The sequence below is a fragment of the Hypoxylon fragiforme genome (genome assembly GCF_022984875.1).
Source record: "Hypoxylon fragiforme strain CBS 206.31 chromosome Unknown GGS25scaffold_9, whole genome shotgun sequence".
NCBI classification, from domain to species: Eukaryota; Fungi; Ascomycota; class Sordariomycetes; order Xylariales; family Hypoxylaceae; genus Hypoxylon; species Hypoxylon fragiforme.
In genome coordinates this window covers 2,282,830-2,309,599 of record NW_026054764.1, presented here as the reverse complement: position 1 = coordinate 2,309,599, position 26,770 = coordinate 2,282,830, and the positions used below count along the sequence as shown (strand labels likewise).

The following is a 26,770-nucleotide window of genomic DNA, read 5'->3' as shown; positions in this document are numbered from 1 at the left end:
ACATGGATATGGATACCTATGATAATTTCCGAGTGAATGGGGGGGGTGGTGGTTAGAATTGGGCCAGCCATGCGAGGTTAGGTACCTGGCACAGGCTGGTAGGGTAGACTGGGTAGTAGGGGTGGTGAGCTAATATGAGGTAAAATTGTACGAGGGCATTCCGGCTTGGGTTAGGTTATATTGGGTCCCCCTTGAGCTCTTTTATTTTTCTTTTCTTTTTTTTTAGTGGAAATAAATAAATTTCGAATGCTTGGCTAGAACAAAAAAAAAAGAGACCTCCCTAACTAAGGAATAACTAGATAGATGCCAATATTAGTTATTCTTTTATGTGCTCGCTCGACTGCGATCACGATTACCAAACAGCTTCATACCTGTCCGGGCAGGTAGGTAATTTACCTAGCCTATCGAACCTTGATGATTGGCATACCATCCACCCGGGCGCCACACCGAGAATATAGTACCTGGTAAACTAATTCTCACCTTGAATAATTTGAATTACTTGATTAGGTATCTAACCTAGGCATGTAATGATTTTAACCAAGCAAACATTGCGTGCGTATATGCACACAACGTCCCATCCGTCCCATCCGTCAACCGCGGGCGGTGCTGCACGCCGCATAGGGCACCGCTTGGCTCGCGGGATCTGGCACCGGCGGCAACCTTAAACATCCTACCGCCGCTTCATCTGTAGATCCGAAACATACTTATGTACATGTGTAAGGTAATTATCAGCGTCGGCTGATGGAGTCGTCATCGTCGGCTTACGTGTAAGGGACGACCTAAGCATCGCAAAGCCGTTCTTCAATAGGATGGTTTTGATGATGTGTTGATCTCAACTATTTTATTAGATGGCGATTGTATAACTAGATGGAAGGACAGATGAGTGGAGGGATTGATGGATGGAATCGTCTCAACTGAAATAAATTTCTCTCGACGAATTTTAGCTTTGCGATGGATGAGGAGACTTGGCTCTCAATGAAATGGGAGTGCGCGTGACACGATAACTACCTCGTCTTCTTTTTCTTTCCTGTGAGTGTTTTTAGCTTCATTTACAGAATGTCCTATCGAGAGGGACTAGTATTATCTGCGGTACTGTGTAATGCGAATGAATTTGCATGTAAGGGATGTTCACTCTCTGCAATACTACCAACGCAATGAAGCGACGCCATATATTATAACGTAACAAGTTCTACCCTTATACACCTGTCCCTATCATAGCAGCAACATCCCCTCCCTTCCCCAAACCTCCCCTCGGCGTCGAAGGCGTAGCCCTAATCAACTCCTCCTCCTCCTCCTCCTCCTCCTCCTCTAACCGCGGCACCAGCCCCTCCACCCCGTGCGTCGCCCCCAGTGCACCGTCCCATACCTGTACACCTCGCCAAAAGTGCCCGGCCTGTGATCCGCATCGCGGTACGTACCCCTCCCTCTGAATCACATCGCCTAGCGCCGGCAGCCCGTCGCTCGACTTGTGGTAGCTACACCGTGTGCACGTGCGACCTCTCGAGCATCTCCACCACAAAATCCTCGGCTTCCTGCCGCCTCGCGATGTCCGGCTCGTCCAGCCGCGTCGTGAGCAGCTCCCCGTCGTAGTTTGTCCTGATGGCGCCGAGCACGCCGTTGCGGATCTCCCCCTCCACCATGAAATGAACACCTTCTCCGCGAAGAACGACGCGCCCGTTCCACCCGCAGCGCCTTGTACCCCATCGTGCCGGTTCCGGACGAACACGCAACCCTTCTTGCGCGCGGCGAGCAGGTAGTTAGTTCCCGAAGCCGCTCCACGGCCGCCGCAGCTGCCCCGCGATGATCCACGCGCCCATCTCGTACGGCGAGGCCGCCGCCGTCGTCAGCGCGTCCCAGAAGAGGCGGTCCAGGTGCGTGTGCAGCAGTGGCAGGCGCACGAGGTCCGCGGCATGCTGTGTGCGGCGTGCGGGCCGTCCATGGTGCGGGCTACGAAGCACGGCGGGAACCACTCCGGCCCGACGAAGCGGAAGACGTGGTTTGGTGGGCTGGTGGAAAGGTCGACGATGCGGACGGTCCGGGGGGGCGGGGGCTGCTGCTGCTGTGCTTGCGTACCCAGTTTATGGCCGTGTGCAGGTAGCTCGGGTACATGGCGTCGAGACCCTTGTCCCAGAAGGCCCAGATGTTTTTCTCGGAGGTGACGGGGCGGAAGGAGCGTAGGCCTGAGAAGATTTCGGATGAGGGGCGCAGGTCGAGGTGCGATGAGGGGATTGTGAATGTGGTCATTGAGGTAGGTATGTGTGCTGATGTGAATTTGCTATCAAGTCGTTTCTAAGAATTGTGTAATCCTGGTGTTATAGGTACTTTGCGGATGGGGGCATTTGCAAAGTATTTATACCTACCTATCATGCATATCGTATAACTCGCCGGGTGACCAGCATTCAAACCTAGCCACCCCCTTCTTTCCTGGCTTCACCGTGAGCGGTCAAGATGGCTTTCAAATTTCGGATTAGGTAACTGGAAAAGATTAGTGAGATATGATTCACAGTGACGAGGCATTGTTGATAATTGACCGCCGTCAGCAGCCTCAAGGGGCTGAGCATCTGCACCATCTACCCAAAGTGCAGCATACATAGGTACCTAATCTTCGCCAAGTAAACAACCAAGGAATCATTCAGAATGAACTCACCTTTTCGGTTAACGTTACCTAGGTAAAGCCAATGGTAGATGTCCACTTTCCATTTCCAAAGGCATGGTGGTTGGTTTTCTTTTACGACGAGGACACTGGAATAGGATATATGCCGATATGCCAGCATGCCAACGTGCCCGCCTGGGCAACTATAAGACCCCTCATTGAGCCCGGCAGGTGCAGCAAAAGCTCATTCATCACTATCCATCCCGAGTATTCCTCAGTCAGTAGTATCCTAGACGAAAACATCAAAATGCAGCTCAAAGACAAGCCCCAACACGTCGCCGTCGACCCCGCCTTCAGGCCCCTGCCGGAGCACGGCCACCTCTCCGAGAAGTGCCCGGACTTCGTCGCCGCCGAGCCAGCCATCGACGCCATCTACAAGCAGCTGTGGGCGCTGCCCGACTTCCAGGCCTTCCGCGAGGCCGCGGGCGACGCTGATGCCGTCATGCCACCCGGCGGACCTGATCGGTACCGCGACGTGACGACGGAGCTGCTGCAATTCCCCGCCCGCGATGGCCAGCTGGTCGAGCTGAAGGTTTATAAGTCGCCTCAGGTGAAGCCGAATGCTACGTTGATGTACCGTATGCACGGTGGTGGTATGTACCTAGCTGGCCATGAGATGTGTCTGCCCCCTTTTAGGAGGGGATAAGGGACTCAGCAATGAATAACCTGCTAATATTCATCTAGGCCACGCGATTGGAGGGCACGAGACTGATGGTGCCGAGAATGTATACGCCGCCACAAACCCTAACATCGTTGTTGTTAGCATTCGATATCGATTGTATGTTATTTCATGCTTGTAAAGAACCATGACCTAGCTAATATGAAAAGAGCACCCGAGTTCCCCTTTCCACTACAAGGTAACGATTGCATCGATGGCTTGGTATGGGTAAGTTCACCGATCCATCCTATTTTATCATCAGTATCAAGGCCATATCCACTAACTCATGGTATTAGTGTAAGAAAAATGCGAAAACTCTTGGTGTAGACCCGGAGAAGATCATCGTTGCCGGAAGCAGCGCAGGAGCCAACCTTGTAAGACCTACCTAGCCATCCATTACTCACACACACTAACACCCCTCCCCAGGCCGCCGTCCTAGCCATCATGGCCCGCGACCAAGGCATAACCGGCATCGTCGCCCAAGTGCTTCACTTCCCCACCACCTGCCACCCCAAGTTCTTCCCCTGGGACAAGTACGAGTACGGCAGCTGGATCCAGAACATGGACAACTGCGTCCTGACCGCCTCCATGATGGATGCCTTTTACGAGGCGTACATCCCCGATCCCAAGCCCGACCACAGACACTCGCCGCTGCTCGCGGAGTCCTTGGCGAAGCTTCCGCCAGCTTGTAAGTCTCTTCTTCTCCTCCCCATCTAACTTCTCAACCCCCCCCCCCTCCCCTCCGAATAGACTAGAAAGGCAGGCAAAGCTAACCACCGGCCCTCGCCACTCCCCCGTCCCAGTAATCCAGATCGCAGGCTTCGATATCCTCCGCGACGAGGCCTTCGCGTACGCCGACGCCCTCCGCGCCGCGGGCGTCGAGGTAACGATTTACAGCTACAAAGGCCTGCCGCACTGCTTCCCGTCTGTGATCCCCACGCTTCCGCAGACGGCTACGTTTTACGAGATTTACAACGAGTTCTTGAAGAAGCATGCGAGCAGCTCCGGCTAGGATGGTGGTAGGTAGGGTGTTGTGTATGGGTGGGTGTCTACTACCACGGTGAAGATAGAGTGTTCAGATTGATAAATTTACAAACGAGTCACTAGTTGCTTATCAAAGGGAAAATTCTTTAATTTTCTTTTCTCGGTCTTATTAACTTCCTCCTGCTTTTACCCCCTTTAATTTCAAGCACGAAGAGACGACTTATAACGTAGGAACTTCACATCATGTATTGAGTCTACAGTACTGTCTGCCCACCCACCTCCTACTTACACATGCTACAGAGGGAAAAGGCAAATAAGACTTACATCCTTTAATCGCTTAGTAGATACATAAGTAGCTAGTTACTCGAGGTAGCTATAAAATAGAAAATGCCTACCTAACTGACTAAACCCCCCCCCCCCCCCCCCTTCATCAAAAGGAGAGAATCGACAAAAGAGAGATATGTAAAAGAAGAACACAAATTCTAAATCCACTGCGCAGCCGGCCTCTCCACGTCCGCCGAGAATCTCTGCTCAGGCACAGGCCTCTCCGCGGACGGCTTCTCCTCCGTCGACTTTCTCGACGCGCCACCACTAGCACTGCTCTTCTTCCTCGTCAAGCTGCGCCCAAGTGACTGCTCTTTCTTGCCTGCACCACCAGGACTACTACTCCCACTACTCCCACTACTCCCACTATCATCCGGACTCTTGTTCCGACTCCCCGCCTTCGCTTTCTTGCTCTTCTTCTTACTCTTCTTGCCCTCCTGGCTCGGCTTCCTTGACAGCAGGCCCCCCAAGAACTTCCCCTTCGAAGTAGGGATCACGAGCGGCAGCGGCGGAACGGGCGGGACATCCGTCAGCCGCGTGGGGTCGATGGACAGCACCTCCGCCGCCGCCGTGCTAGCCTCGGAGCCGCCGCGGCTGCGGTCGGGGCTGAGGGAGTAGACGCTCTTGTTGTTGTGCGCGAGCGTGCGCATGCCCTCGAAGGGGCCGGGCTGCTCAGCTATGACTCCCGCGCCACCGACACCGACGACGCCGACGGTTCTAAACCCATTGCCGTCATCAGCAGCAACAGCGACGCCGCTATCCCTCCCCGGCGCGTACTCGTAATCCTGGACCCCGTACTCCTTCAGCATCGCGCGGTGCTCCGCAACCATCTCCTCCGCGTTATGCCGCGCAAGCACCTTCTGCACATCTATGCCCGCCGCCGCCATCTCCGTGCGCGCCTCCTCATGGCGGCGCGTAAACGGGTCCCAGAACTCTTTGCCAAGCAGCGTCGGCAACAAATGCTCGGGCAGCGGGTGCTTCTCGCTGCGGGCCTTGGCGAGGCACCAGAAGATGTCGTGGGCGATGGTTTTGAGGCCGAGCTCTGTCTGGCGCAGCTCGAGGGCGCGCTTCTGGATGCGCTCGCGGTCTTCTTTACTGCGCTTGCCGAAGTTGCTGCTGAGCTTGTCCTTGGCCTCCTGCTGCTTCTGCTTCTTCTGCAGCTGCTCCAGTCGGCGGTAGTGGTCGACGAAGCCAGCGGCCGCGTGGTCGGCTTGGCTCGCGAGCCCGAGCACCCAGCCGGAGCTCATGCGCGACGGTGTGCGCTCGAGCTTCTCGAAGCCGTCGGCGAGGAACTTGATGCGTGTGCGCACGATGATCTGGCCGTCGCCGCCCTCGCTTGGACTCTTACCGTCGTCCTTACCTTTGCCCTTACCTTTACCTTTACCCTCGCCGTCGGCCTCAACCATACCAGCACTAATCGGGATCCCCGCCGAGTCCGCAAAGCAATCATACCCGCGGGTCGCCAGCCACGCACGAACGTTATCCTTCGCGTACGCTGGACACAGAATCGTGACCCGATTCAGGCGTCGCGTCGTGAAGCCATGGTCAAACAAGGCCCCGAGCCCACAAATAGCGTAAGGGACATGCTCAAGCGTATCATGGATAGCGGCGAACAGCTCCGCGAGCTGGGGCGCGGTGAGGGTCGCTGTAGACCAGCGGGAGCGTGGATCGTCCTTGATAACGGTGGGAAAGCGCTGGCGAATGTGTCGCCCCCTCGCCGTCATTGCTGACCCCGGCTCTTCTAGCATATCTGGCGGGTTTAGGCTTCGGAGCGAAGGGCTTGCCTCCGGCTTGTACTGGTCGATCGTTGTCACTCGCCCGTTCGGGTCGACTTCGACGCGTGGGAGCTGTATGGCTGGGTCCGGTAGGTTAAGGTTGAGTCTTACCTGGGCGCTGTACTTAGAGCTATACAGCAGGGGGGATGGCTGGTGCACCTTCGGCTTAGGGAAGCAGGTCACACAGGCCTTGATGGCGGCGAATGTACCGTTGGCAGTACTAGAAGGCATATTTCGCTTGTTATTATTCTTGGATTGGTGTAGAAGCACTTACTGTCAAAGTAAACGTTTCTAGGGTTAATGCAAGATATGCCGCCTTTATCGAGTGCTTGGGATACACATTTCAGAAAGAAGGGGTGGGCACGAGTATTATAAGTCCTCGTCGGCCCCTTTGTTGATATTAAACAAGATGTTTGTCCACTTGTTTAGGCCTTTATTTACCAAGGGCTGAACAAGATCTGACACGGAAAAAAACCCGTGTCCTTGTTCTTGAACAGCGCATTGTCTTTGCCAATACCTTACTAGGCGACAAAGCTGTTGTTGAGATATCGGATGATACAACGACCCTACACAATACAATCAATACAAAGCATTATACACGTGTAACACTAGTATTCCATGACATGAAACGATAAGGTGTTGACAAGACAAGAAAAAAGACGAAGCAATAATGGTATGCATAGAAGGATATATCCTCGCGTATGATTGTGGGAACAGGCCGTAAAGAAGCCATCCATTGCCGATGCTTTCTGACCGGGTTCGTTAGCCATTCCAACGCCTATGATACATTACTGAAGTCCGATACCTCAGGCGACATTAAAATTTGTTCCGGTGTGTGAATTCATAGCTCCTCGTCCTCGTCCATACGCTCACCATTCGACTGGCCATTAGAAGAAACTACTTCCTTTTTCGGCATTGTCGCTTCCTTGTCAATCATCTGCCGTGATACGGCTACGATGTTGTCCTCGATGAGTTGTTGACCGACGTCCTCCAGATGCTTCTTGGGATCAAGCTTGCCAACGTAGCGCGTCTTTAGCTGGTCCTTGGTCAGTTCCGTCTCCTCCTTAACTCTCTTCTCGTAACCATCAGCCAGCGTCACCAATTGTTGGAAGCGCTCCTTGTTGTGCTCGCCCTCATGTCGGAAATCTTCCATCTGCAGCGCCTCAGTCCAAACATGCTTATGCAAATTCATGAGCATGTTCTCTTCTAGAGCAGTCTTGCGATAGTTGATTCCGATTGAGTAGTAGTGTCGGTTCAGGCCATGAATAAGGGCTTGAATCGACGGTTTGTTGAGGTGACCCAAGTTGGAAGTACTTTGCCTTGGCTCCTGACCAAGCATCAAAGACTGTGGGTTGATAAGACGGAAAGCATCGATGACGACCTTTCCTTTGACGGACTGTATGGGGTCCACGACAACGGCGACAGCTCGTGGTGTTAGCTGCTCGAAACTCTGCTGGGTATTGATATCAACTGAGGACAGCCAGCATCCGAATCCAGGATGAGAGTGGTACCATCCGACGACGGATTCGGGTCTGCGTATAGGTTATTAGTCAAAGCATAGAGAAAGTGGATGATGAGTGGCCAGGCCGTACCGTCCCGTTTGTGTCAGCATGTCCATCATTTTCTGCTGAAATACCGGGTCGACAGCTTCGACACTGACACCGGTACCGCTCTGGGGCATAGCAAACACATCGACCACTCTGACGGTAAAGTCATCCACGAACTCTCCCAACATAAGACCCATGACTTCCATAGGTACGCCTGCTCGTCCGTGTCGCAACATCTTCAATAGCGCAAGGGAGGATATGTAGACCGTCTCCGAGTTGTCGATCAAGTTCTGGTTGTCCTATTCCATTATCAAGATAAATCAGCATTAATCAACCAACACTTGTTCGGGGTGCAAAGTTTCTTACAGCTCCCGGAGGGGCCCCCATGGGGTGGGCACTGGCAAGCATTCTGTTCAACCGGTCCATCTTGGTGTGTTGCGCTATCGCAAAGATTAATACGGTAGGTGTAAGGAGGCTGCGCGACTTTGGTAATCGTATGTAAGTATTTGAGTAAAAGTAGGGAGGGGAAAGACGAAGGGTGGTAGTTTTGCAGTGGTATTTTGATTGGGTTGTTGTAAAAATGATGTACAAAGTCTAAAGCTCACAACGTTGAAATTGACCGGTGCAAGCTTCAAGGTTGCAGGTGCCGTGTTGACGAGGCCCAGGTCTGCCTGCCTGCACCTACCTAAGGCAACTGATCAGCTACCAATCGATAAAGGAGCTCGAGCCATTTCTTATCGCACGTGATCAATTGTATTCAACCTTCCCAGCACCAGCCACACTTATCACCAGATTCACCACACAACCCCTTGCATCTTTAGTCCAGATAAATTGCCATAAACGGAAGACCATTGCGTCACTCCGAGCCGCTCCCGAGCTATGCAGCTAGTTCCGTCCGGGGATGAACATCGAAATCCCAAAGCTAAACTCCGGATCTATGCCGTTTAATTTAGTTGATCCTTTTTTCGTTCAGTCAGTGCAAATGTATGCCGTATGCTGTAGTACATCAGCAAACAGTGGTCCCATTAACTTACCAAAGTGAGGCGATCTTCCTTGCGTATTTGAGAACTATTACAGGGTTTACTCCGAGTATTTCTATCGAAATTCAAACCATTAGTTTTCAACCGAATGTATATAACTGAATTCGCATTACAGTCCATCATAACATCAGATAATATCAGTATAGGCAAATACCCCTAACATGATCACATATCTATGAGCAATTATGATCACATTGCTCGTCACAGTCTCCTTCGATAGCCTTAAAATTTTACGAATGCAATCTCATTTGGTAGCATAAGAATTAATAGAGCAAGTCAAATATTGAAGTGCCAAACCACATCGAGGCGAAAGTGGCCGTGGCCGTCTTTCTATCCCTCGACAATGCTGCCGGAACCTGAACGCCGCTCGCCTAGCTACCTTGGTTTACACCAATCAAGTGACAAATCCTGTGACCTACCAACGTAAACTACAGACCTCCGCTCCGCGCAACCTCCTTACAATACCCAGATCAGCGCCTTGCTGGTTTGCTTGCTTGCTTGTGAGAAAAGATTGCTAGAGGCCACGCCAGATCGATAAAACTTCCTACAGGTCTACCGTGTTGAGTGGACTAGCGGCCGCTGCTGAGGGTAGAGCAGATGCCGCCTTCTCAGCCGCTGCCTCTTCTTTCTTAACCTCCGCGCCATCCTCCTTCGCTGGCTCAGTAGAGGTGGGCATGTCCATATCAATATCACCGTCTTGATCCACCTTCTCAGGTTCTGGTGGGCTCTTAGCTTCGGGCGCTACACTAGGCTCCTTTGCAGTCTCTACGGGTTGTTTTTCTTTGGCTTCGTCATCATCGTGCATGGCTTCATCGGTTTCTTTCGTTGCCTCCACTTTGTCGGTCTCCACGCCGTTTTCAGCAGCGGGCTTTTCGCTCTTTGGACTGTCCTCGGTCGAATTAGGGGCATCTTGTGCTTCAGCCGGAGTCTCCTTAGGCTCAGGAACACTGGTTGCATTAACTTGTTCAGTTTCCTTCTCATCTGGCTTGGACGAAACATCACGAGGTTCCGTTTCCGGGTCGAGATCTCTATCTACGTCCTCCATAACAACGTCATCAAGTTCCTTGGACTTGACAACATTATCAACGATTCCGTTAGCAGGTGTCGCAGCGCCACTGTTAGCTTCGGCATCCGAATTGCGATAGTCGAGGAAAGATGGACGAGTGCTGCCGTTACGATGAACTCCATTTGCCCGGTCCAAGTCCTCATTATCACTCTCCTCGTATTCATTGTCGCGTTCTATTCGCTGCTCCCATCGTCGCTGAGTCATACGGACATCCTTATTCTCATCTTCGTCGAGGTCATCCAATTCGGCATCTTCCTCGTCGGAGAGCGCCCCCATCGAATGGCGGGGCACATCTTGCATCTGTACAGAGGGTGCATGTGCAGTTCGGCGAAGATTCTCCACTAGCTGGTTCTTGATCTTTTCAAGGTATTCTGGGTTGTTTGCATTCTCCATATTGGAGGAGCGGACATCCAGTGCGTAGTCTGGGCCGTAGTACTAGTTCTTTAGTCAGTACTTGAATCAATCAAGCTTTTTTGCTTTCTGCTTTTCTTTCCCTTTTACTAAACTTACCTCGTAATATTCATTAAATGGGAGTTTACGGTCCATCTCAGCATCTACCAGCAAGCCCGTCTCAAAAGCCCAGGTGCGGGCGACATTCCGCATTGTATACCCGCCTCCGCCAAGGACTAAGGTGGGGCGATTGAAGCTCTTCACAAACTTCACACAATTTGCGTGTCCGTCCATACTCAGATTGAAGCACCCGAGACGGTCGCCTGACAGACTGTCGCCACCACACTGGAGGACAACGGCATCAGGGTTGTAGAATTCCATAACACTAGAAATAACGGGCTCGAATATAGACTTGTAAGATGAATCGTCGATGCCGTCTCGGAGAGGGAAGTTAACAGCATAATACTTCCCTTGGCCGATTCCGATATCCCGAAGCTCGCCCGTGCCAGGGAAATATTCGCCGTATTTGTGAAAAGAGACGGTCATGACTCGGTCTGTTGTGTAGAAAGCTTCCTCGACGCCATCGCCATGGTGAACATCGATATCGATGTAGAGTACTCGTTTATTGAATCGCAAGAGTTCGAGAATACCAAGAACGATATCTATTGAGTAGCGATGATATTAGTACTGATGGAAAGTCCCGAAGAGAGGGGTTCTGAGGTCCTAAGACATACCATTAACGTAGCAAAAGCCACTAGCCTCGGACTTTTTCGCGTGGTGCAGCCCTCCAGCCCAGTTCACTGCGATGTCGCACTTTTGTCGATTCAGGCGTGCGGCGCCCTCCATACTGCCACCAGCACTTATGCCACAAAACTCAAATAGGCCATCAAATACAGGGCAATCATCTCCAACATTGTACTTCCCTTGCTCACGCTGGAAATTGTCCATGTTCTCAGGAGTGACACGTTGGAGGAAATCGATGTATTCGTCTGTATGAAATTGGGTCATCTCCAGTCGGGTCGCAGGTTTGGCGCGCTATAAAGTAATCAGTAAATCTGAGCTTGAGTGGTGACATAGCAAGTCAATAGCACTTACATAAATCTCCATCTTTTTGTATACGCCATAGTTCATAATAAGGCTATGCGCCAACCGAATGCGATGGGGTTTCATAGGATGACCCGCGACGTAGGCAAAGTTGCCAATGTCAGAATCGTAGAAGTAAGCTACCTTCTTGGGAGACGAAGCTCCCAAGGCGATACCATTGCCATTCACAATATCAACAGGAGCATGCGCCATGATTAACGGTGACTTTGCTGGTTGACATATGGGGATAAGAAAAAAAAAAGAATGATGAAAGACGAAGGGTGAGAGGTGAAAGGTGGAAAGGTGGAGGAGTGAAACTTAAGCTACGCGAAGTGCTTGATCTGAATTCCAACTACAGACACCCCTGTTTATCGATAGCATTAGCCTACTGAGCTAGTACTTATTTAGCCAAGATCATTTGCACAAGGTTTGATAGACAATTGAAGATGAGCAGAATCAGCAGATGCACTAAAAGTATTTCCATTACTCTTATTGGTCCATAACTATGTGCAGATTCTATTATCTGTGCAACAATTCAAACAATTATGCATTAACTATTGCACAATACAGTTATAACTGTCTATGTATCTATCGTCGAATAATGCATATTATTCTTTCCTTCTTTTTTTTCCCTTTCATCTAGGGTTATGTATCGAGTTGAATAAAACTCTGATCTAAGCTGTAAAAAAATACTCACATCTTCAAATCTTCACCTCCTTAAGAAAAGGGACTAGGAACAATCCCAACATCCAAAAAGTCCATAACTTCCACGTCCGCTTATCGCCATCCATACTTCTATCAAGCAACGCGTTTCCCACCATCACCATCCCGAACATCCAACCTGTTATGGTCTCTCTCCAGCTAACTCCCCAGAACAATCCAGCTGCGTATGTCCAACCTACTACCCCAATAGCCAGTAGTGCTCTTGACTCCGTGTCCCCCATTGCGAGAGGCACCGTACTTCTCCCTGTAGCCTTATCCCCCTCCATGTCTCGAAAGTCCTGGGCATGGACGGTTGTAGCAATAGCAATAGCAATCATGAATAGCCATATAGCCGCCTCACTGTTCCCGGAGAAAATAGATCGGCCGGTAATAACCTCGAGTGGCCCAGCTAGAAAACAGGCGAGTCCGAATGCAGTCAGGGTGTTTTTAAGAAAGGGGTCTGAATCCCCGCCAAGTTCATTATGCCACAGGCACAAGAAGGCCTCCAGTACAGAAGGCACTAGGCCACCGAAGGTCAAGGAGATAGCTAGCATCGTCGGATACATGGCATATATGACCAGTGTAGCTTGCTCCTGTGTAAGTCTCTTGGCGGGGAGGGGCCTCCATGGCTTGTTGATGGCGTCTTCTGCGATTGCAGCTGAGTGACGTTGATTGTGGAGGTTGAATAGGAATAGGTTTGCCCATGACCATAACAATGCCCGAGGTGCGGACGCCACTATATGGCTGAGGGACCGGCTTTCTCCCATAGACAAGCTAGGGGCAACGGAGGCACCCAGAGCTCCAAAGAATAGAGCCAAGAGGACGTTGCTTCTTATGTCGTTGCAGACAAATAGATAGCCTGTGTGCATATTGTACACGAGGCGATTCGAAACTGATTTAAGTGCCATAGTAGAAGAATGGCTGAGTATTGGCTTCACTCGAAACTGGGGCTCCATTTCGAAAGACTTGAAGGTAATTTCAAAGAAACTATAAGTTGTTTTGCAGATAGAAGAGGCGCCTCACGGAGTGAGTTTTTAGACTCAGGTCAAGGGGGCCCAGAACTAATAAATATACGAACTCATTAACCATATATCTCCTTATCTTATGCATTCTCGCCATGGGACTCTTTTCACATGCTCGGGCTAGACTCCATGTTCCCGCACCAGGATCCTAAGGACTCACGGGAACCCCGTACTCACTTCTATGTCTTAGTTAGCTTCTTGGGATACACCAGAATATCAGCAATGGCTCCAATTATCGAACATATTTGAGATGTGCCGAAAAAAGCCCTTAAACCACCTTGTCAGCACATGTTCTAGCTCGTCAACGCTACAAGTATATTCAAGACATAGAGACCGTAACTATTACATGGGAGCACTAGGTAGATATGCAGGAACAAGATCGATTGGATACGAGAAAGGTCGGCTTGCTGTTTCACCCTTGCCTTGGCTATTGATTTGATATACGTAGGAGTATTCTAAGCTGAGTAAGAGTGTTGTTGAACAGCAAGTCGAGGTGATAGTTCCTTATAGGAGTGGACACAGCCACTTGGTGATGATTGTACTACCCAATCGAACCGTCTGTATTTTACCAGAGTAAAATCCACAGTTACAGCCAATAGTCTAATGTCATTGTATCAACTACAACATGGATCGGTATTATACGTCTTAGTAGCTCCTCGGAATCTTTAACCTAGGTTACATCTCACCCGCCGTATCAATATTGGTCGGAGCCGAGAGTGTAAAGGAATTATACGTGTAACACGAGAGTATAACGAGATAGTCACACAACAATCCTCCGGAAGCCTTATATGTGCTACACCAGATAATTCATTATATGCAAGGAGAGCTTATATACCGCTGCTTTGCCAACTCCAAAATTCGCGCATACTCAGACTCATTTTTCGTCGAGCCGCCGCTGCCAAGAGCAAAGGCGAACTTGGTAAATACGAAAGAAGTATTCTAAACTTAAGAGTCTTGATGGTATAGTTCGTTACCCCGGGGCTATTTCAGTCATGCGGTTAGCCCTTTACGGCAAAAGGTGTAGCATAAGCTGCATACTGATTTTGGGGAAGAGAATGATACTGACGCCCAATGGCTTTCAGTCATATCAACACACGGGTGATGGGTTACCTACCTCGGATAGTGCTTATATACTAATTTGGGCACATAATTATATAAGCGTAGTAGTTAAAAGAAAAAATACGCCGAGAAGAATAACATTATACACATTATACCATATTTGGGTATTCTACAGCCTCACGATGAAAGCGTCAGGTTGAGAACCCGCACTTCCGCACTTCTAAACATTGACGCAAATAGGTATATGCCCACCCATGTCACCCAAATCTAGATAGTTCTATTCTAAGTATAGGCATTCCAAGTCCACCTTCGAGATGTAAGTTACCTTTTGGGAAAGATCTGGGCATCTCCATAATTCCCCGATACCTATTGCATGGATATGGTTAGAATATGCAGCCAAGTTTCACAAACTCAATGTCGAGACTTCATAATCGGGCTATTTGAGCCACTAATCCACAATACAATACTCGTGATGTGTCAATTTAGACATCTGGTGGACTAAGTAGCCCTCAGAGAGGTGGCGTAGTCTACTATCTATGTTTATGATGACGCCAGTCCTTTTGTATGAACTATCCCTGATAAGACGTGATAGGCATTTAATCTCATGATTCCATACCTATCTAGTAGCAATTAGTGGTGCAGTAACATGCTTGTCCTATTTTACTACTTCGTATCCTCGCGAATCTCGTTGGACTCTTCATCAAGACCCTAGAAAAGCCAGCACCATCTCGAGAAGATCCTTATCAACTCCACTCCACATGGCTAAACCAAAATTCCGCAACATAACAGGGCTGTCTACGCGAAGAGCTATAGGCCTATGTGTGAGGGATGCGGTCTATACATATGAAGGCCTCTCTATGTTCCTCGGGAGCCCCCCCCCCCCCCCCCCCCCCCCCCCCCGAGACCTCCGTGAGACCCCATATCTGCCAGACTCCTAACATACACACCTAGCCCAAGCCACCAGCTCCTAGCAGACATGAACATGATGACGTCCAAAACGCTATCGTGTGTTTAACAAAAGGAACGTGGCATCTCCACTAGATGCCTCAAACCCTTCGAGCTATTTGGCGTCATCAAACCTGCTTCAAGTCCATCTTCTCTCCAGCTCATGATCCAGGATAGGATATCGATCTAGAAGTCATCGACGTGCTCACCGGCCAAAGGGATAAGACTTTCGATGTATACGCATACCCAAGTCATCGTCTGGATATCCAGTACTGACCGATCCCTTCCACAGCTAGCCGGTAGATACGCTGTCGAAACGACTTCACCACCCCTTTTCTTTCCCTCTGACAATCGAGTGCGAGATGTCAAGGGTCCACCTTGGGGGTAGTTAGGACAAAGACTGCTACATATATATGTAGCCTCCATACCCCCCAAGGAGATGCCAGAGATCCCCGCGCAGCAACAATGTTGCTCTGCGGCTTCTAGGTTCCGCCTCGTGACACTATGACACCCGATCCACCACGCCCTTTCCCTCAGACAACCGCGTACGAGACGCTCAATTAAACCAGGACACCGCGATACAGACAACGAACGGACAATCCTCGGCATTGATTACCTACCTTACATATCAAAGGCCGAGACCGTACAAGGAGTTGGGATATACTATATGGGTAAGGTAAGTGAAGCTTTCATGTCAACTGAAAGGCGCGGGGACACGGATCGGAGATGCGGAGATGTCCATGCCTAGGTATCTATATATGTAGGCGGGTATCGGCGATGATATCGGTGACGATGCCCGTGGTGACTCATTCACTATTGTTGGGGAATAGTGTGTTAGGATCCCCCTTTCAATTGATCTTCTACCATTGGCACATTTGTGGAGGGTGTACGAGGTAATGGTTCTCCCACGACGATTAGCGATATAAGATACGACTACCCCTCGTAAAAGATAAAAAAGTTCATCGCTGTCTTCATTAGGACGGCCAACCGTATAACAGGCCATTCAAAGACCCTACGACGAGTACGTAAGCGTACATACCTGGAATAATAATATACCGCAAGATTGAAATTCATGAGAGGGAGGATAATTAGTAATGATCGGTGGCTTTGTAAGCTGGGAGTTAATCTGCTGAGATTAATAATACCGCAACGCAACTAAGACTTGACGCTACTTATGGCGGTGGAGAATTGTACCGTGATGACGGCTACGCAACTGCTACTTAGGGATAGGGACGTACCCTTGTGTGGTTATTAGGGACTTGGGAAGGTAGATAGAAGGTAGGTAGGTAGCTCAAAAAACAGAGACCAATATCAACAAAAGTCAATGTTGAGATGATGCTAATAATGATGAGCACGCGCAATCGCAAAGCCATAATGGCGAAGTCAATAACGAGATGTTGCAATATCGAATTTCGCACGAGTAAGCAGAGCCGGCGATGGTGGAATCGTGTTTCCCAACTGCGTAAAAAAAACTCCAGAAAGCCGGGACTGAGGTGCATATAGAGGTGGGGCCGCATGTCTACCGGCTAGTACCGTATCGGTAATCTTTAACCACCGAGACACTACCTGCATACGGGGGAAAATTGAGTGTGCATTAACGGTGGCAGCTGGGTACATAGTAGGTAATGTGTCTGCCTAGGTCTTAAGAGGTGACTCGTTGGGACGTTGCCATTAGCATAAATCGAGCCATACTCCCCCTCCTTTTCAACCACGTCTTACCTTCTCTCACATCTCTCCCGTGAACAACTTTCCGTAGATCGGCCTTGCTAAGATTCACAACAACAATTATACCTACCCGATATCTATCTATACCCGTGATGTCTAACCAGGAGATCATCCTCTTCGATTTACCATCTAGGCCGCCGAACAAGGCATGGTCGTTGAACCCATGGAAGGGTATGGTCCGCCCGTTCAACCAACATCATGAGAAATAATTATAGAATCTAACATGAGGGGAAACAGCTCGCTTCGTCCTGAACTACAAGGGACTTCCCTACAAGACCGAATGGGTACGACTCATCATTACTCGGGATATATCCATGGATGCTTCGAATGTCGCTAACCTTATTGCTAGGTCGAGTACCCGGACATCAAGCCTAGGTTCAAGGACCAGTAAGTCTACACCTTGAAATTCCCAACCGCTAATTAGGTACTGTTCGTTGACAGAATATTTTTAGTCTTCCAGCAGATCACAAGGAATACACCATTCCAGCCATCATCCTGCCTGGCGGAGAATTTGTGATAGATTCGTGGAAGATCGCGGACGTGCTCGAGGAGAAGTACCCCGAGCCCAGCATCCACCTCGACTCGCCCTATCTACCAAAAGTCAAGGAACTAGTCGCAGGCGCAATCGGCAACATCCGAGGCATCTTCGTGCCCGGGGTGCACAAGATCCTGAACGAGCCGAGCCAGGTCTACTTCCGCCGGACTCGCGAGGAGGCCGTGGGCATGACCCTGGAGAAGCTGTCGGAGGAGAGGGGCGGCGAGAAGGCGTGGAAGGCCGCGCAGCCGTATTTCGAAAATGTCACCGCCCTGCTGAAGGAGAACACCGAAGGCCCGTTCTTCGACGGGAAGACGGTGGGATTCGCTGATTTCGTTTGGGGAGGAGCCCTGCTTTTCCTTCGCAGCATAAGCGAAGAGGTGCTTCAGGAGGGTATCAAGGTTGGAGGAGATCCTGAGCCGCACCTAAAACTACTGGAGGCTTTGAAGCCGTGGTGGGAGAGAGACAACTATTAAACGTACCAACTCTACGCCTAAGATAGAAGCATTTGAAGTACGTAGCTATAGAGGCTTCTCTAGCTACAACCAAAATCCGTAAACTTCAAACTGCTCAAGTAGACTAAATCCAACTTGGCGTTGACGTTCTCATGCATAATTACTTGAAAGTTGTAACTATACCTAATATGAAAATAAGACAGTAATACCTCCATGTAATTTGTACTGGTGTATAGTATGTTGAGAGTGGTGAGTTTGTTAAGATGCATACATGTATCTACACTATGCTCGCTGTGAAAACATAAGAACGATGCTTGATATTGTCAACTTGAATGATGGAAATGCCAAGGTTCAATGATTCCGTTCTAAGGGTGGAGGACGCACAGGCCATGCTATATCACGTGAATTATGGGGTTGATGATTCTGGTAGTACATAATCGCTTGCTTCCAGGAACTTGTGGGTCCCTAGGGTTTTTTTTTTCAAGCAAAGCCGCACATTTCGAATTCCGTACTTGCGACCCCAAAGAATTTTGGAGCCATTGAAACTTTCCGTCCGTGACAATTGATAACGCCAAACCCTCGACCACCAAAAGTCAAGTCAAGTCTCAACCCAAGCACCACTCCCGATCCTTAACAATATTCCAACAATACCTTCGAAATGGCCAAGATCTCGTAAGTTTATTTCCACCGCTCGATTATCGAATTTCGCTTTGTTTGGAGGGGTACTACGGGAAAGAAACGATATTCTGGTGGGGGTATGTTGAAGAGGAAGAGGAGGAAGAGGAATTTGGAGAGCAGAACGCCTGTCAAGAGGAAGCAATTTCCCAAATAAATATGGATGGAAGATGGCGACAATCTATCATGGAAAAAAGCTACCAAGTTGTGTCGTGATTGCGATTGTCCCAGAGGAGCTTTACCAGAGGCGCACAACTCGACTTTCTTCAAACCAGCAAGCTTGACGGAACGTAAATACTAACTTTTCGATTCACAGGCGTGGTGCCCCCGGTGGCAAGCTGAAGATGACCCTCGGTCTGCCTGTGTAAGCATCAGAAACCCACCTAGGCAAGATCAATTCCCCAGTCCACTAACAGATCTAATAGCGGTGCGATCATGAACTGCGCTGACAACTCCGGCGCCCGAAATCTGTACATCATCTCCGTCAAGGGTATTGGTGCCCGCCTAAACAGACTGCCTGCTGGTGGTGTTGGTGACATGGTTATGGCCACCGTCAAGAAGGGAAAGCCCGAGCTCCGAAAGAAGGTCCACCCCGCCGTTATCGTCCGACAGTCCAAGCCCTGGAAGCGAACTGACGGTGTCTTCTTGTACTTCGAGGACAACGCTGGTGTTGTGAGTTTACCTGATGCATACACGTAACCTATGTATTTAGAAAATACCCAACGCTAACATATACGCTAGATCGTCAACCCCAAGGGTGAGATGAAGGGCTCTGCCATTACCGGCCCCGTCGGTAAGGAAGCTGCTGAGTTATGGCCCGTAAGTGATCTCATCCAAAACCCTTCATATTTACATATTTTTAACTCGGGTGACACAGCGTATTGCCAGCAACTCCGGTGTTGTGATGTAAAGGAAGAGCGTTTCGGGAGAGCGAACACGCACTGGGGAGAGGCGGATCTAGACTATCTGCCTACCTACTTTATTGACGACAAAGTCATCACGATGGAAATACACTGACATGGCCAGCCACTTTCACGATAGACGAAAGAAGAGGAATGACGACGGCAGACATTTTATTTGCGCGCGTGTCTAGTAGGAGGACTGGTCGCTTTGCATTTCGGCTACGGGGCGTAATGGAGACATACCAAAAAAAAACTGCATTCTGAATGAAACGTTCAGTTCCTAATATTTCGTGATTCATTGCAAATTCTCTCGTGATTCGAATAGCTATCTGGCAATGCTAGTTGACCTTTTTTTGATTAGGTGAAGACTTCATCTCCCACGTAGCTAGCAGCTCATATCCTCACATCCTGCGAGAATTCCACGAATTTCTCGTGTATCATCCCATGGAAATCATTATCCACTAGGTAGGATTCTCGATACACCTACCTCCCTCCCTACCTACCTGGGTGCGTATCCATGGATATTGGATTAGGATAGACGTGTCTACCAAGTACCCAGGCACATAGGTACATCTAAGCTGTCGTCCATTTAAAGCGATAGAGGGAAGTAAGTTATTAACCTGATCGATCGTTGTTTGTCCTACGTGCGTACGTACTACCAATTAGGTAGGTACACAGGCAGATGGCCGGATAACCAACGGTCAGCCAATGGAATACTAACTACGTGCCTACCTACCTACCTACCTACCTACCTACCCGACGCCCTCATGTCTCGCAGTTGAAAAACTTCAGGTGTAGGGGTGATTAGGTATTTCATCTATGTTACGTTATGCTATGGATGGTGTTTTGTGTTATATCCTACGTTGTAAGTTGTAACCTAGACAGGTAGGTAGGTATGTATACCGGCGCCTAACTGATCATATCATATCCCATCCCCATCATCTAACCCCCTCCCCCCACCCCCCTTACCTCTTTGCCCACCATCCGAACCCGAACAAACTTGTCACGGCGAGTAAACCCTGGATATAGACAGTCATTCGGTTCAGTTCAGTTCACTTCTACTTGCATAGGTACGCTTACAATTAATCACAACAAGCGCTCAGTTCATCTACGCGATATAATTCCAAAAAAAAAAGAAAAATGTAGGTAAACAATCATCGATTGTTTGTTTTCCCTATAGACTTCCATGTAGACAACAGCCCTGAAGTCCTTTCTAATGCTTCCTTCCTTCCGATAGCCCGGATTCCATTCCGTTCCGTTCCATGTGATAGAGTACAAGTAGTACAAATGCTCTGCCCCTATCCAACACCGATCGCTAATGTGCCCGACCCATTAGGTAGGTATGGTATTGGTGTGAATGCGTGAGTGTAAGTATGTAGGTATGTGCATGTATATGCTCGCGTCGTATGTATGTGTATGTGTATGTGTATAGGCAGACAGACGTGCAAGTAGACCGGAAACCATCCCAAGTAATCAAACATTAGCCATCCATCCATCCATCTATATCCACAAATGCCCCGGCTCATTGCCCTGAGCCTCCCTAAGCCTCCGATATTCCTTCACCTATCCGTTCTCCATATCTTCCCCATCGCCTCGGGAGGCAATTTTGTGCTGGGCCGTGCCCACACAACTGCCTCCCTCCTTCGTAGTAGTCTCGAGGATGAGAGAACGGGGTAGGATGGATGGATTCATGGATTGGTCGATGGAAGGTTGAGCCCATCGCCAGTCTGTTAATCCATCCATCCTTCGTATAGATGGCAGGAACCAGATGAGTTGGTTCTGGGTTCCTCTATCCACACGACGTGGCATAAGAAACATGGATTTGTATAGTTCCTCATGCCGCGCCCCCAACCCCTGAGACAGGAACGAAGAAGGTGAATTGTAGCTGCTTAAGTTGTATGCAGCCTACCATTCACCCCCTCCGTTCCTTGATGGATGAGGGCCAGGTCGTTGCAAATTGACCCTCATCCATCCGCCTCAGAGCGGGGGATATTGGGTTGAATTGCCAATATCCCCTCTCCCATTGTAGACCGACGGGTACTGCTAGTAGTGTGCTGCGTAAGACGCACACACTACCGATGAGCAGTACCCGTCGTTTGGCGCCCCCAGCCCTTCCTCCCTCCCTTCTGGGCCGTCACGCCCTGTATAGTGGGAAGGAGGCGGGGCGGGAGGAAAGGCCGAGGGCGGAGAAAATTAGGAGACGAGTCGAATTATGTTGTTAGGAGGTCATATTTTTTATAATTCGTTTCCGGTCGTGGTGGTGAGGCGATCATGTGGCCTCGGGGGCCACACCATTCGTTGGTGTAGGCGTTTTGGTGGCCGCGATCTGCTTTTTCGCAGCTAGAGTCGCCCGACGCTTCTCTACCGCCGCGTTCATAGACCCTGATGCCCAACGAGCTATTGTAATTTAATGTTAGCCTTGGTTCCTTTCATCATCGGAGAAATCTGGTCGTCGCTTTTGTATGGGTCGTAAAAAATCTTGAAGCAAAATGAAAGAAAGGAGACGCGTAAATCAAGCAAAGCGATGATCTGTCCTCTTATGAGGTAGTAGGTTGGGGGCACATCACTACTTCTCCCGACACACCCACTTGGTTGCAGACTATCGTGGTTTACGTCGAAGGTTATATGGTGTAGATTTACCTTTCATGCTGTTTGACATCTTCTCCGACTTTGTCATCGAGTTGTAGTCCTTGGCGGGTTCGGCCTCCGCCTCGGCATCCTCGTCACCCCCGACAGCTTCCAAAGCTCCATTAACAGTGCCGTGGCTGTTGGCACCTCCGTTCAGAATCCCACTCGCGTGGGTTGAGTTCGCAGCTGCATTTGAGGTTAACTGAGGAGCAGCTGAAGTTGTCGATGCAAATCCGGGTAGAGGGCTATTTTTGTATTTCAGAACAATTCGAGTGGGCGGCTTTTCCGCTGTTGGTGCGGTAGGACCCTGTGACTGCTCTGGAGGTGGCTCCATACTAGGAGCCGTCTCTTCGGTCTTGACCTTTTTCGTTGGAGCAGCTCGCCGCACCCGCTTGGCCTTGGGTAGCTCAATCAAGTCCTCATCAGGAATATCGTTGGTAAATTTTCTCTGACGTTTCTCGCGGAACGAATAGTTGCTTGTGGAAACGGTCGTTTCAGCCGTTGCTGTTGATGATGCCGTTGGAGGGCGAGGTTCCTCCGCATCATTCTTTGAGGAAGTAGTAGGACTACTACTAAAAGAAGCCGCAGCATTTGAGGGCTTTCGCGAATTATTTCGACGACCAATTGGCTTTGCAGGAGGTCCTATCTCCGTGCCATTTGATACGCCTTGTTCTTCTGCGGCCATGGAGAGGGCAGGGGCAGGGGGGGGACTAGAGGTAGATACAGAAGCAGGACCTCGACGCCGACGCTTTCGAGATGACTCTTCTTCAACGGTCTCGGCTTTTCTCTTGGGTGGAGACTGTGGCTCAGGCGTAGGCTCTACAGCAGGCGTAGGCGTCGCTTTGGGCTTTGCTTTGGACTTTGCCTTGGGTTTTGCCTTTGGTCGCGATTTGTTGGTAGGCTCAGGCTCAGCTTCCGGTTCTGGAATAGCCTCTGGCGCTTCTATCTCCTCCAATATGGGAGTAGGTTCTTTAACCTGATTTTTACGCGGACGGCCACCCTTTCCTTTTTTCTTTGGAGGTTCTGCCTCTGCAGCTGATGCGGGGACATTTACAGTCGCAGCTGGAGCTAGTAATTGGACTTCGTCACCATTCTCCTGAACCTGGGCACCGCGCCGGCCTCGACGCTGGGTTGGTGCTGGGGTAGAGCCTCTGCTAATGGCATCACCTCCAGTATACTTCTCTGGTGCTTTCCTGGTTCGTTTCGGTGGCAAGACAGGTTCTTCAGCTTCTGCCGCCTTGGCGGTCTGCTTTGGTCGTTCGCGAAGCCTTCCTGCGCGGCCAATGCCTGTCCGTTGTGCAATTGGGTCCTGGTTGCCCATTCGGTCTGCTCGAGGATCATATTCAAATCCGTAGACACTCGCCTCAATCCTGTCTTGTTGTCGAATGTACTCAGCTTCTGGGTCTTCTGGATGCTTGACTCTAACACTTTTAGGGACGAAATCCTTTCTGAGTGGATTGGCATCGGGATTTTTTCCCACGGCGGTCTTGTAGCGCCGCTGGAAAGCCTGCTCTTCTCTCTGGTAACGAATTGCATTATCTTCGTCGTCCGTGATACGCTTGAGGTCCTTGAATTCATTTTGCCACGCTACTAGAGCACGGTTCACAACCTCTAGTCGGTAATGTAGGTCTTTGGTGGATAGTGACTTAATGTCCGTGAACAACTCGGTGAACTCTTCTGCACTTCTGGCCTGGCGGAATCTCTTTTGGAATCTATCGACGGGCTTCTGAGTTTGTAACTCTGATTCCATAGAAGGCGAATCTGCAGCACTATCTGCAGGAGTTTCTTCTGCAGGGCCGTCTCCTTGGTCCTCGGCAATTACTTCCTTGGCCGCGTTGAGCTCGACCTCTCCGTCAACTTCGGGGTCTGCTTCGCCATTGGGTTCAGCCTCAGCTTCAACCCCAGCTTCCACCTCTTGTTCTGGATCCATTTCAGCTTCGGGCTCATCCTCCTCATACTCTGGGTAGTAGACATAGGCGCCGTCGATGTAAGGGGTTAGATGGTCTAGAGAGTCATCTCGGACTTCTTCGTCTTCGATTTCTTCGATTTCTATTTCTTCCTGGCCAGCTGTCTGGTCCTTTGCAGTGCTCTTTCCTTTGCCTTTTGATAGTTGAGATATAGCCCCTTCTTCTCCATTGACGCCGTTAGAGACTTCTGAGTTCGTACTATGATAAGGAACAATCGCAAGAGTGTTTTGCGAGACAGAAGTGGTCTGGGGAATAGAATTATCATTATTTGCTGGGGTTTGGTGAAGGGTGGAGGTTTGTTGAGTGATAGAAGCATGTTGGGGCATGGAATTATGCGATTCATCTGATGCTTCGCTATGGTGTCCGCCAACTTCAATGGTATCTTGGACTTCGACCTCATCCGCCTGAGGTTCAGACGCGAGCATCTGAGGCTCCGCGGTAGACTTTCTAGTCGGGTTGCGTCTGCGGGAAGATGCTGATGTAGGCTGTTCCGAAGCACGTCTTTTAGTGCCGGACTCGACCTCTTCGTCGATCTCAACCTCGTTTGAACTTATATCAGTTCGTCGTCGCTTCACTGAGCGGGTAGCGCCAGGTGTTGCTTGAGCATTTGTGCTGTCGATGTCCTCTAGTTGATCGAATGTGTAATCCACTCGTGGACGCTTTCTCAAAGAGCGTCCGCCCTTGCTGCTCAAATCATCAGGAGAGCCATTACCGGGCTCGGTTTGGCGAGAGCGATTTCTAGTCTCTCTGACTGCAGACGGGCTGGGTGTCTCAAGGATGAGAGCTGAAGGGGCCATACTAGCAACAGGCGTGATAGATGAGGAGCCTTCGTTGGCCTCGGATGAGATGTTGGAGGAAGAGGGAGCAGTGATAGCGAGACGCTTTCGGCCTCGACCCCGAGTACTGGTAGAAGCTTCCATATCGAAACTTTCTCAGGTGGTAGACTCAAGGGGATTTTAGTGGAAGATGAACTTGTTAATCTTTATAGAAGAGGTGTATGTGTATATCTGGAATGAATGTAAGCATATGCCAGTATGTATTTGAATGCGAGTGGGAATATAGATGCGCGGGCATGTAAGTGTAAAAGTGTGAGTATTCGTGTAAGTGCAAGTGTAAGTGTAGGTGTAAGTGAGATGCATTAAAGGTGAAGGTGAAAGAAGTTTTGGGTCGGAGATTATGTAAGTGGGGAAAGGCCTAAGAAATGGCTGAAGGATGTATATTTGCGAAAATGACAGGGACGGAAGGGGAAATAAAAGAAAACGAAGGGGAAAAAAAGGAATAGAAGAGGAATTCAAGTAATAACTTACCTAGTTCTTCAACAACAATAATAATTCGAAAGAAGATATCCGGATGTCGTGGGAGTAAGAGGGTAGGGAGGATGGGTAAGTCGCGAGATGTAAATGTGGTTGTAAGAAAAAAACCGGGTATGGTGTATGTATGTACTGTACTGTACTGGTAACGTAGGTAACTACTTGTACCTATCTCAATAGTGCCCTGGCAGATAATAATAGCCTAGGTAAACAATAGAACTGGAGGTAAAAGGTAGAAGGTAAAAGGTAGGAGGTAGAAGGTGGTATATGTTATTGAGGTGATAGGTGTAAGGTATTGGGTATTGTGCTTAAAGGCTGATCGATGTACTAAAAGCTGACTGCCAGATATATTCGTATGTAGAACGCAAAAGCAGTTCATAAAAATACCTACCTACTACTATATAGTAGGTAGGTATGTAGCCGCCAAAGCTTGATTGTACACTTGATCCGACCTTTAACTAGGCTTAACTTAAATGATGATGAAGAAGGGGACGGGGAATGACTGTGGAATAATTTAAATGACTTGAATAAACAATTGCTTGCTTGCTTGCTTGCGCGAAAATCTTGTTGTCTTGGGAAGACGAATGAGTAGTGATTGTGAGTAAGATGAAAGAAGTTCAAGTTGTCAGAAAGTTGCAGTTGTTGCAGTTGGGTGGACAAAATTAAATTGCTTGGAAACTTCGGACGATGTAAAAGGTAAGAAAGACAAGACGGATGGTGGGCGAAAAGATTTTATGTAGACCAAGAATTAGACAGAGTGATTAGGATTAGGAAGTGATACCTAAGGTTGCTGTCTTGCTGTCTCGCCGTCTTGCTGTCTGGTTGATCTGGTATTGTACCCATTCCCATTGAGGTTCCTAAGGGTTTTGTATTGTACATGTATGGATGTATTTCCTTCTCCCGTCTCCATTGTCATAACACTAGTAGGTACCTATTAAGGTACCTACCTAGTGTAAGTTTACTGCTAATTTCTACGGTTTTAGGCCCATTCACAAGCCACAGATCAGATCCCATTAAGTGGCATCAAGGTTTGAACCTAATTTGTATAATTTGTATACACCAGCCACCACACTAATACATTTTGGGCCAAGGTCTCTAGCCAATGGGATAACACCAACTCGCCCATAATCCCAACTAGGCTACTTTTGGAATTTTTTGGTGATTTTTTAGATTCAGTACCCCTGCAGCTCTTCTGTAACCCCCTGTAGCCCCTTGTAACCTTTTTTGGAAGCTCACATTGATCCAAAGCTGATCCAAACTCCACCTAGGGTAGTTACTGCCTTTACTGTATTGTTCAGTTGCTACAGTGCTAACTACGTACCTAG

General features: G+C 49.3%; 10 protein-coding genes across 10 annotated transcripts; 3 read left to right on the top strand and 7 right to left on the bottom strand.

The window, feature by feature from the left end:
* Positions 1–1,195: 1,195 nt before the first annotated feature.
* Positions 1,196–1,640, bottom strand: GGS25DRAFT_525739 (uncharacterized protein; the record flags this gene model as incomplete). Its single annotated transcript, XM_049264851.1, has 2 exons — positions 1,196–1,393; positions 1,482–1,640. The coding sequence occupies 2 exons, from the start codon at positions 1,638–1,640 to the stop codon at positions 1,196–1,198; spliced, it is 357 nt and encodes a 118-aa protein (XP_049113352.1).
* Positions 1,641–1,877: 237 nt separating this feature from the next.
* GGS25DRAFT_508290 (uncharacterized protein) lies at positions 1,878–2,921 on the bottom strand. Its single transcript, XM_049262459.1, has one exon. The coding sequence runs from the start codon at positions 2,242–2,244 to the stop codon at positions 1,948–1,950; it is 297 nt and encodes a 98-aa protein (XP_049113351.1). The 5' UTR covers positions 2,245–2,921; the 3' UTR covers positions 1,878–1,947.
* GGS25DRAFT_525737 (alpha/beta-hydrolase) lies at positions 2,901–4,323 on the top strand (the record flags this gene model as incomplete). Its single annotated transcript, XM_049264850.1, has 6 exons — positions 2,901–3,246; positions 3,338–3,431; positions 3,482–3,539; positions 3,608–3,685; positions 3,738–3,999; positions 4,115–4,323. 6 exons carry the CDS (start codon positions 2,901–2,903, stop codon positions 4,321–4,323), a joined length of 1,047 nt encoding a protein of 348 aa, XP_049113350.1.
* Positions 4,324–4,738: 415 nt separating this feature from the next.
* Positions 4,739–7,222, bottom strand: GGS25DRAFT_508287 (uncharacterized protein). Its single transcript, XM_049262458.1, has 2 exons — positions 7,200–7,222; positions 4,739–7,143 (listed from the first exon to the last, which is right to left on the bottom strand). The coding sequence occupies exon 2, from the start codon at positions 6,623–6,625 to the stop codon at positions 4,778–4,780; it is 1,848 nt and encodes a 615-aa protein (XP_049113349.1). The 5' UTR covers positions 6,626–7,143; positions 7,200–7,222; the 3' UTR covers positions 4,739–4,777.
* A 13-nt stretch (positions 7,223–7,235) lies between these two features.
* Positions 7,236–8,367, bottom strand: GGS25DRAFT_525735 (Mov34-domain-containing protein; the record flags this gene model as incomplete). Its single annotated transcript, XM_049264849.1, has 3 exons — positions 7,236–7,926; positions 7,987–8,240; positions 8,308–8,367. The coding sequence occupies 3 exons, from the start codon at positions 8,365–8,367 to the stop codon at positions 7,236–7,238; spliced, it is 1,005 nt and encodes a 334-aa protein (XP_049113348.1).
* A 705-nt stretch (positions 8,368–9,072) lies between these two features.
* Positions 9,073–11,826, bottom strand: GGS25DRAFT_508283 (uncharacterized protein). Its single transcript, XM_049262457.1, has 4 exons — positions 11,533–11,826; positions 11,172–11,472; positions 10,558–11,099; positions 9,073–10,482 (listed from the first exon to the last, which is right to left on the bottom strand). Exons 1-4 carry the CDS (start codon positions 11,731–11,733, stop codon positions 9,526–9,528), a joined length of 2,001 nt encoding a protein of 666 aa, XP_049113347.1. The 5' UTR covers positions 11,734–11,826; the 3' UTR covers positions 9,073–9,525.
* Positions 11,827–12,163: 337 nt separating this feature from the next.
* Positions 12,164–13,234, bottom strand: GGS25DRAFT_508282 (uncharacterized protein). Its single transcript, XM_049262456.1, has one exon. The coding sequence runs from the start codon at positions 13,176–13,178 to the stop codon at positions 12,222–12,224; it is 957 nt and encodes a 318-aa protein (XP_049113346.1). The 5' UTR covers positions 13,179–13,234; the 3' UTR covers positions 12,164–12,221.
* Positions 13,235–16,915: 3,681 nt separating this feature from the next.
* Positions 16,916–18,014, top strand: GGS25DRAFT_461410 (putative glutathione S-transferase). Its single transcript, XM_049258942.1, has 4 exons — positions 16,916–17,144; positions 17,211–17,257; positions 17,323–17,360; positions 17,426–18,014. The coding sequence occupies exons 1-4, from the start codon at positions 17,066–17,068 to the stop codon at positions 17,982–17,984; spliced, it is 723 nt and encodes a 240-aa protein (XP_049113345.1). The 5' UTR covers positions 16,916–17,065; the 3' UTR covers positions 17,985–18,014.
* Positions 18,015–18,621: 607 nt separating this feature from the next.
* GGS25DRAFT_525731 (ribosomal protein L14 domain-containing protein) lies at positions 18,622–19,548 on the top strand (the record flags this gene model as incomplete). Its single annotated transcript, XM_049264848.1, has 5 exons — positions 18,622–18,635; positions 18,955–19,002; positions 19,064–19,310; positions 19,380–19,457; positions 19,516–19,548. 5 exons carry the CDS (start codon positions 18,622–18,624, stop codon positions 19,546–19,548), a joined length of 420 nt encoding a protein of 139 aa, XP_049113344.1.
* A 2,035-nt stretch (positions 19,549–21,583) lies between these two features.
* On the bottom strand, positions 21,584–25,258 carry GGS25DRAFT_461362 (uncharacterized protein). The gene is made up of 2 exons (XM_049258941.1): positions 22,181–25,258; positions 21,584–21,937 (listed from the first exon to the last, which is right to left on the bottom strand). Exons 1-2 carry the CDS (start codon positions 25,053–25,055, stop codon positions 21,810–21,812), a joined length of 3,003 nt encoding a protein of 1,000 aa, XP_049113343.1. The 5' UTR covers positions 25,056–25,258; the 3' UTR covers positions 21,584–21,809.
* Between the last annotated feature and the right edge of the window lie 1,512 nt (positions 25,259–26,770).

Coding starts and splice junctions, on each gene's coding strand:
- GGS25DRAFT_508290 (XM_049262459.1), bottom strand. CDS start 2,244: ATGACCACATTCACAATCCCCTCATCGCACCTCGACCTGCGCCCCTCA.
- GGS25DRAFT_508287 (XM_049262458.1), bottom strand. CDS start 6,625: ATGCCTTCTAGTACTGCCAACGGTACATTCGCCGCCATCAAGGCCTGT.
- GGS25DRAFT_508283 (XM_049262457.1), bottom strand. CDS start 11,733: ATGGCGCATGCTCCTGTTGATATTGTGAATGGCAATGGTATCGCCTTG. Junction 11,473..11,532: donor ACAAAAAGATGGAGATTTAT/GTAAGTGCTATT, acceptor ATTACTTTATAG/CGCGCCAAACCTGCGACCCG. Junction 11,100..11,171: donor TGGCTTTTGCTACGTTAATG/GTATGTCTTAGG, acceptor GCTACTCAATAG/ATATCGTTCTTGGTATTCTC.
- GGS25DRAFT_508282 (XM_049262456.1), bottom strand. CDS start 13,178: ATGGAGCCCCAGTTTCGAGTGAAGCCAATACTCAGCCATTCTTCTACT.
- GGS25DRAFT_461410 (XM_049258942.1), top strand. CDS start 17,066: ATGTCTAACCAGGAGATCATCCTCTTCGATTTACCATCTAGGCCGCCG. Junction 17,145..17,210: donor GTCGTTGAACCCATGGAAGG/GTATGGTCCGCC, acceptor GAGGGGAAACAG/CTCGCTTCGTCCTGAACTAC. Junction 17,258..17,322: donor TTCCCTACAAGACCGAATGG/GTACGACTCATC, acceptor CCTTATTGCTAG/GTCGAGTACCCGGACATCAA.
- GGS25DRAFT_461362 (XM_049258941.1), bottom strand. CDS start 25,055: ATGGAAGCTTCTACCAGTACTCGGGGTCGAGGCCGAAAGCGTCTCGCT. Junction 21,938..22,180: donor GATGTCAAACAGCATGAAAG/GTAAATCTACAC, acceptor AAATTACAATAG/CTCGTTGGGCATCAGGGTCT.